The sequence below is a fragment of the Pararge aegeria genome, chromosome 23 (assembly GCF_905163445.1).
Source record: "Pararge aegeria chromosome 23, ilParAegt1.1, whole genome shotgun sequence".
NCBI classification, from domain to species: Eukaryota; Metazoa; Arthropoda; class Insecta; order Lepidoptera; family Nymphalidae; genus Pararge; species Pararge aegeria.
In genome coordinates, this window is record NC_053202.1 from 5,848,540 (window position 1) to 5,858,072 (window position 9,533).

The window sequence follows — 9,533 nt, forward strand, 5'->3', positions numbered from 1 at the left end:
TAATTATTGTTAATGATATTGACTAAAACTGAGCCACACTCGAATAACAGTTTCCACTATTTGAATAATATTTCAGACCACCACAACAAACTTTATCTATACCTTATATTATATTATAATTCAGGGCCGTAAAGTATGGTAACGGCTGATCAGAATATATAGTTGCAACACATCTTCCCGCGGGTTTCCTACGTAAAACGCAGCAGCTTCCTCTGTGGTTATAACTACCATCTACTGCGATCTCCAGCATGATCATCATCACCATCACCTGTTTGCTTGCAAGATTTTACTTTAGGCAAACCCTATCGTTAGGAAAGCCTTAACTCATAAGTCCAGCAGCTATAGGGTACTGCTGATATTATCATTCCATACTTCTAATAGCCATACAAATATGGAAATCCGCCAACATGTGGCATAGCGGATAAAGGCACAAAGACTGGCATCATCCTTTCAGCCTGAAGATAATGTGTTCTTGTATGCTTCTTCAAATGGTCCCGTCTTCCGAACTTCTTTCCACAAGTCGGACATGGGTACGGTCGGACCCCGGAATGGATTCTCCTATGCCTTGTTAGTTCCTCATTACGCGTGAAAGTCTTTCCGCAATTTTTCTCATCACATTTGAAAGGCCGCTCGCCTGTGTGTATTCTGATATGACCTTTTAACTGGCCGTTGTTGGAGAAACCGACTTGGCAATGTGGACATTTATACTTTTTTGGCCTTTGCTTTCTGGCATTTAGTAGCTTAGCCTCGTTTTCTTGCTGTAGTATTCTCGCATATTCTAGTTCCATTGCGTAACCTTGGGCTAAAGATTCTAGTAACAGGGGATCCGTCGGTGGAACGCCTAATGTCTGAGCTATATCCATCGGCATATATTCAGGTAGCAATCCATGACCGTATAAATTTGAAGACACAGTGTTTTGTGGGAATATTATATTATGTGGATATAAATTTTCAGGTGAATTTTTGGGCACATTTTCTTTTGGTTTTTCTTCTTTAACTTCTTTATCTGGATCTTGCAATAACCTATCACAACAGAGGCTTAAACTTGCGACTGGTGAATCCGAAATAACTTTTGGAAGTTTTTTATCATCATCACATTCAAATGTAGTTGTCGAGACGGTAGCATCTTGATAATTATTAATATCCGTCTTCTTAAAAGTACCTCGGATCTTTCTCAGACGATTTTCCCGCTTTTGTTCTTTTCTGTTTTTCAGTTGCGTTTCTTTTAATTCAACTTTTTCACTCGTAATATTAACCCCTTCCGCATCCTTTCTTTCACTCACATCCCAAGGTCTAAAAAGTCTTGAATAATTCTGTTGTACAGATAACATTTTCTTGAAATCTATTAGGATGGTCTCGCACACGATCGAAGCAACAAACTGGGACCCTTTCTCATTTCAGCAACTTTTATATACATTCCTTTAACAATAAATTTAATAAAAGCGCCCAAAAGTAGAGGGATATCCAAAGCCATTGAATGGACGAGAGAGACGAAATATTTTTCAATTGTTGCACACTTGAAATCGCCTTATACCTTTTCAACTCAAGAATCTTTTAAATCAATAGAGTCTTCAGCTTTAAGTTGACGTGTATTAGGTTCAATTTTATTAAATTTTATTGTTGTAGTAGCGTCGTTTTTGTTGGATAAGTTGTCATAGTGTTTGAGATAGGGGTGTGTAATGTTATTTATGTTGATTTTTGTGCGTCGTCCGGAGGCGGGCTCGGGGGCAGAGCGTTATGCTCGAGTGGTTGCGGCCCTTGCAGCTGCTAGCTTGTTGTTTTAATGGTTTCGCCGATTGTTGCGGTTCCCGAACGATTTATATGATACATACACGCAACAATGCAAGTATATACGGTCGGTTTGTCAGGAATAGTTTATGGGAGACAGTTTAATTTCCCAGGGCCAAATGTTAACGTTTGCGGTTTTATTATTTTCATCTTTAGTCATATTGCACAAAGACTCTTTCTTCAAGCTAACGATATTTTCCGATTGAATTTGTTTGTTACAACGATTTCAGCAACGGTGGTTAATCTCCAAAGAGATTTTCCAACCAGGCGGCGGACAGTGCGCAAGTGTGTGGACAAAATCATTTGCACTCCCTATTATCTCACTCTCATAGTTCGATGGGAGGACTTCGACACGACTGGAAAGAGATCAGGCGCAGAACCGCAAGCTTAACGTAGTCACGGGGGTGAATCACCAGTAATTTTCATACTCCGGGCTTGTACTAAGATTTTTTGAATAGAAAACCCAATACTATAATATTGTGTACTGTATACTCCTTACTGTTTCTTTTCCTGTATGTTATACGTGCAATAAAGTGTTTTTTCTTCTTCTTCTACGATTTATTGGATAGAACCCAGGACCTCGTTATCAACAGTCGATCATGCTCATCACTAGATCAGCGAGGGAATAATTTAATAACTATATATGAAAAAACCACGTCAATCCGTTGCTCGATTGGTGAGTTTGAGTTGGAAAAACAAACAAACACACTTTCGTATGTTTGAACATTTTAACGATAAATGGTTAATTTTACACAGTTTAAATTTATCACACTGTGATATTTTCACAGAGATTTTCTCACTGAAACGCGTTAGGTTACCTTTAACGTGAATTTACGTAAGAACACCTTGCCGCAGATAAACAAATATACACTGAAGTACGGATGAAAAAACAAGAAATAAGTCACAAATACTTATTTCTTTCATTAATTCGTGTCCTGCTTGCGTTTGCAATTCTTACCAAACTGTTGAAAGCGAGCCAAAATAAGCACATCTTAGCGATCGGAAAATGTAAATAGTATATATATACCTACAAAGTGAAAACTTTACTGGCTTATTGGAGTTATCTAAACTAATGTTCTAACTATATAAATGGACAGTATATGTATATATAAATGTAGCAAAATAAAGATATACTGGGTTGAAATCTTGAGGTAGAATGATGTTGTCCAAAGGTTGTCTACCTCTGTGCTTCAACGAGCCCGCCAAACTATCGACCTCGGTTTTCAGCACCAACAAAAATCATTTAACATGAATTGTTAAATCCCGTCAGCCCAAACGGATTGCCTTGACACTAAAGAGATCTCTGCTATGAACAGTGTGACATTCTTAATCTCATTATAATTCTGATATTTACGATTAGTACTTACGTAGATAATAAAAATTACAAAATTAAATTTGCGTTAGTTGTTTAATAATATAAGAACGTTTTAAACCGCTTTAACTATCTCCGTAGAATTATCTTGGCCGGTCAAAAATTTTATCCAGAAATACAATGAAATTATTTCCTGGATTATAATAAAAAGCGAGGTGCCATCCACAAAATTGATCGAAAGGATCAATCTAAACAAATCAAGTTACATCTATTCAAATACAATGCCCTTGATTGCGTTGCCTTTGATATTTTTTGGGCGGTTTCTGAACGAATTTAGGAATTGGCGCGATCTGTCAAATTCGAAGCCGCGAATGATCGATCATATACACGAGCCGTGAGCCGCAAGATTTGGTAGGTACGCGCCAAAAAGCGAATAAAACTTATTTTAGACTTGCCGATGGTTTTTTTTTTACTTGTAAGTCAAAAAAAATATAAGCCACAGACGATTTATTATATTTCTAAAGATTATTTATTGCTATCACCGATTAAAGAATAAAAACATCACTAGATCAAACTTAGACTTTAGTTTCTTTTTTGGAAACCAAGTTCGAACCCGGTATGCACCTCTAACTCTTCTAAGTTTTGTCAATTTTTCCGTGAGGAGACCTGCACGCCTGACGGGGCTCAGAATGAGAGGAAACCCGTGCTTTGTAGTGGATTGCTGTAATGGGTTGGTAATAATTAAAGATTATGATACTGTTTAATTAAACATCCCATATTGCGTAGACCGAAGATGGACGTTCGTGGTATTTTACTTATCACATTGATAAGTTAAACATACCCAATTAAGATTTTTGTAAATAGCTGTAGCTATATTATTTATAAAGTTATAGAATATGGTTTTAAATAAAAGTGTGCGTAAATATTGTAACATAAATTAATGTTTATGTGATGTGTAACAAATTTAAATACCCAGGTACCTGCCTACCTAATACCAATTCTAAACTTTAACCATGTACCAGCCTATTAATATTGAGTGAATTCTTGCTAATATGGAATATTTTAATTGATGTAGTGAGTAGGTAGGTGCCACTATTGTTAATTAATTTCCTTAGTGGTTACCTATTGTCAAGGCCGCGATATATACACTAAGTATAATAAGTTGTATTAAAGCAACTTGGAAAACTTGGTTCATAAATTAATTAATTAAATAATTTGTACGTACATTTTAATTAATTAAAAGATCTTTATGTTAACAGTTATTGACAGTCTGTTTCCACTTTGTTTTTGCCATATTCGCGTAAGACTGTTTGTTCAAGAACCTAAACCCCGTATGCTAATGTGGCATTTCAAATGGAATAAGATTTCAGCTGTCATCTCTTCAGCTCATTTGTCAGTGGTTTAGCCAGTTCAATGATAATAGGAGAAGTCAGTGTCTGTACACCATAAAATGTAAAACGATGGGCGTAGGCCGAACATATATTTGTTGTTTAGATTTTCTTATGGTTTGCTCGCACTTGGCGACTATCATAACTGATGAAAAGCCATTATGAGATCTTGGTTGATAAGCGCTTATATAAAAAACTTGAATAAGTTCTTATATAAAAACTTTAATTAGATATTGGATGGATTTCCACAGCATAAGGATGCCACGCTCACGGCGTCTCGCTGATGTTTGGTAGAATGGTGCTGGACGAACCATATTATGAAGTTACCACTTTTGGTATAATTTGAGAATTTATAATTTCTAAATTTTATTTGATCTGGTCTGGTGGGAGGGCTCTGCCGTGACAAGTTACCACCCTACCAACAAAGCGATGCCGCTGAGCGATTAGGCGTTCCAGTGCGATGTCGTCTAGAAACCGGGTAAGGGTTTATTATATATAACAATATATATATAACAAATTACCAAATGAAATCTTTGAGTTGTCTCTCAATAAGTTCAAAGTTTATATAAAACGTAAGCTTACAGAAAAATCCTATTATAACATAAAGGATTATTTAAACGATAAAAAAGCTTGGGTGGAATTGCTCTAGCTTCATAGCTTAATTTAAATTTACTAGAAGATGGTGATAACAAAAAAATAAATTTACCCGGCTAAGTTTGTTTTGGGCTCTTCTTAGACCAGGGCGAGTTTGGAACCCTCGTAGCTTTAGATTTAAGTTTGCGAACGAAATTATCACCATCCCGTTACAATTATGTAAACAAATATGTATGAACGCTTCATAAGTGCCTGTGATAGGCCTACATGAAAAAAGAAATTTTGAATTTGAATTAGAATTTATAACTGCCATACTCCCTAAATCCCACCTGATTATAAGTGATGATGTAGGGAGCTGCCCTGCATTATCACTTATCATCAGGAGAGATTTGAGTCGAGGGCTAACTTGTACCTAGTGGAATTAAAAAAATAAATAAAGTTTATTAACATTACCGGCTCACTACAAGTAACGGGTCTCCTCTCAGAATTAAAGAACCACCACACTGACCAATTGCGAATTGGTAGAGTTCACACGCCTTCGAGATATTATGGAAAACTCGAGAGCAAGCAGAGATACAACAAGATATATTTCATTACTTAAAAAGCACACTTCTTCGAAAAGTAAGAGATCGGAAATCGAACTTAGTCACCCCAATCTTCAGCCACCGCTTCTAGAAATTCCTGTTGAAAAGAAAAACATGTCTGTTGAAAATAATTGCATTGAAAATATACAAAAATAACGTTGTCCACAATAGAATTGCGAATGCAGATTCTTTTTACAACCACAACTCGATGCATCAAGACTGTGACATTGCAACGGAGAGTGCTTTTGAAAATGTATCTTTATTTGGAGGTTTTTTGAACACGCCTTAATATTGAGCGATCGATAGGACTTTTGAAATAACGGAAATTCGTTATACTTAAAACAAACAAAAAGATGGTACCATGGTATTGGGCGATAGCATTTTTGCAATAAAACCTAACATAGCTAAATTAGTTCTCAAATAGTTAGCGTACGTCTCAAGATATGAGCTAAAGTTCTTTTCAAGATCAGTCAGATCTAAATCCTTACCCTTTTTAGTTTTTTTTTGTATCCTTCAAGAATCGTTCCTCTTAACCTAGATTTTATCCAAACAAAATCTTCCTGCTTTACCAGGTTAATACTTTTTTTTAATTTTTTTTATTTACGTTTAGAAAAATCTAAATTCCATCAAGCTGCAGAACAATTCGATTACGGACTTACGTAGGTATTCTGACCATTATCAAACTTGGTTGACAACATTAAAATTACATCCAGTCGCAATAGTTTCATTCATAAGCCTCCTTTTAGAGTTGTATCAAAATACCACAAATATTTCGCTCTGGTTTCCAACGTCCTTAATCTCTTTATAAAAATCATATAAATCTCCCATATAATACCCTGAATATAATTTAAAGTATCATTTAGTGGAATCTTTGCAAAGCGTGACAACTTTATAAGGTAAGAATCGTTTTGGTGCGTTTTTTTTAATAGCACTCATTGTAGTAGTCGATTACTACGCTTGTCGTATTGAAGTGAGTTTTATCAATGGAATTGTAAAACCGTGGGTGGTTACAGGGTGTAGAAAATAGAGCTTGATTAAAAATAGAACATTTCCTTTTTTACCGGCCTTTTTTTGGCTTATACGCTCCACTTTAAAACTCAATACTCAAACCGAGAGATAGAAGATATGATACGCTTAAAATCTAATATTTGGATTGGTGATTACATTAATGTAGGTTAGTACTACCAACCAATTAAATAAGATTTTCTTTAGATTCGATTTCTCCAATTAATAAGAAGAGTTTATTTAGTGGTTACGTATTGCGATTTTAAGAAACTCTTACGATTCTCGCACACACGATAAAAATCGTAAGAGTTTATGACTACACAATAATATTAAAATTATACCTATGTCTATTTATAATAACTAGTGGTCGCCTAGTGCTTGTAAATCAACCATTATTAATTTAAATTATAAGTTTGAACATTAATAAGGTTCTATTGACAAAGATTATACTTCTATAATCACAGATCTCGCCAAGGATACATTCTTAACTGTACGTCACGCTGAAAAAGAGTATAGGTAGAGTGTGTTTCAAGTACATGGTATTGTGTGAAATGTTGTTTTTATAGATTGAATGTATTTTTATGCATAATTTAAAAAATATAAACCTCCTTCTATTTATAAACTATAAGTGAGGCTGTGCAGTTAGTCTAAGTGTGTATCTTGCGTTAAACATTACTATTTAAACCATGTATTAACTGTATGATGATTATTGTAAAAGTATAATCCAAACCTAGTGGTCGTGTTTCCATTCACCCTACTCCGAACTCTATATGGCGACCTTGCCAGGATTCGAACCAGGAATCTACTGATGGACCCTATAAGGCTAATTTTATACTCCTCCAATTTTCCCATTTTTCGTAAAAAGGATTTCCAAATTTTTGCTTCACATATTAATATTATACATAGATAACCATGACAGTTTAACGTGCAGGCACGAATATAATTTAACTCTGTGCTGGCACTATTTATGGTCAGTTTTTAGTAATCTTTATTATGATGTACCTATATTTATTATTTCATATAAATATATATTTTATGTACTAACTTTATTATTATTTTTTTAATCTTTTATTTCAGGCAACTAAAAGGTTCATATAAAAACACATAAAATACTACTTTACAGTTATTTGCATATATTCTATTAATATACGAAAATAACTGTAAAAAAGTTAAACTTATTAAATAAGACGGGATTTTTATGTCACACTTACCTAAATCGTACTGAATTCACATATATTATATGCATATATATATATATATTACTTAGGTATTTGTTATCTGGGAAGTTGTTATTTTTGTTTACATGTGTTCTGTTAAACTTTGTTAATTACTTTAATTAATTTCAAATTCGGAGGCTTCTGGAAAAAGCTACCCTCTTTTTATACTTTGTATTATTTTGTTTTGTAGCCAAATGAATGAATAAATACATTTTAAAATCAACCTGTACACAATATTTCGCGATATCCTGTGTGGTCCATAGTCGATATTTGACCACAACCATGCAGTATAACTAAGAACAAAAACGGTTATAAATTTAAAATGGCTGACAAGTCATTGTCCGCGCGCCACCGACCCATTGACGATAGTTCCAGACTAGCTGACGCCATGCGGTTTTTATGAGGGGTATTGAAACATTGACGGCCGAGTGGCGCAGTGGGCAGCGACCCTGCTTTCTGAGTCCACGGTCGTGGGTTAGATTCCTACAACTGGAAATGTTTTTGTGAAAAACATTCATACATAAATATATACATATATATATATATATATATATATATATATATGTATATATATATATATATGTACATAAATATATACATATATATATATATATATGTATATATTTATGTATAAATATATACATATATATATATGTATATATTTATGTTCATAAAAAAATATATTGACGGCCGACTGGCGCAGTGGGCAGCGACCCTGCTTTCTGAGTCCAAGGCCGTGGGTTCGATTCCCACAACTGGAAAATGTTTGTGTGATGAGCATTAAGTGTTTTTCAGTGTCTGGGTGTTTATATGTATTTTCTAAGTATTTATGTATATATAATTCATAAAAATATTCATCAGTCATCTTAGTACCCATAACACAAGCTACGCTTACTTTGGGGCTAGGTGGCGATGCGTGTATTGTCGTAGTATATTTATTTATTATTTATTTATATTCATCAGCTATCTTAGTATCCACAAGCTACGCTTACTTTGGGGCAAGATGGTGGTGTGTGTATTGTCGTAGTATATTTATTTATTTATTTTTATTTACTGAAGCGGTGGTAACCCAGTGGGTAGGACTTCGACTTCACTTTCGGAGTTTCGGAGTTCGAATCCCAGCACGCAACTCTAACTTTTCTTGGTTGTGTGCATTTTAACCAATTAAAATTTCACTGAAATCGCGAAACCTGCATGCATGAGAATTCTCATAATGTTCTTAAAGGTGCGTGGAGTCCACCAATTCGCAATGAGCCAGCGTGGTGGACCATGGTAGTATGATGAAAATATAATGGAGACAATTCATCTCAAACGCTCAAGTATTACGAAGGGCCTAATGCCAACGGAAACTAATCACAACCGTCGTACAAAGGAAGGTTGCGTTTTCGGTCACCTACAGAGAGGTTCCCTGTTCTGTTGTTGAGTTTGCAAGGTTGATCCTTGAAGGGAAAATTAGCGGGAAAAGAGCACCTGGGAGACCGAGAAAGAAGTGGTTCGACGATATAAAAGAGTAGACCGGACATACCTATTCGGTATTGAAGAAGATCACCGGGAAAAGAGCACCTGGGAGACCGAGAAAGAAGTGGTTCGACGATATAAAAGAGTGGGCCGGACATACCTATTCGGTATTGAAGAAGATTACCGG

General features: G+C 35.1%; 1 protein-coding gene across 1 annotated transcript; it reads right to left on the reverse strand.

The window, feature by feature from the left end:
• Positions 1–374: 374 nt before the first annotated feature.
• On the reverse strand, positions 375–1,331 carry LOC120634373 (zinc finger protein 449-like). The gene has a single exon (XM_039904889.1). The coding sequence runs from the start codon at positions 1,329–1,331 to the stop codon at positions 375–377; it is 957 nt and encodes a 318-aa protein (XP_039760823.1).
• Positions 1,332–9,533: the final 8,202 nt, after the last annotated feature.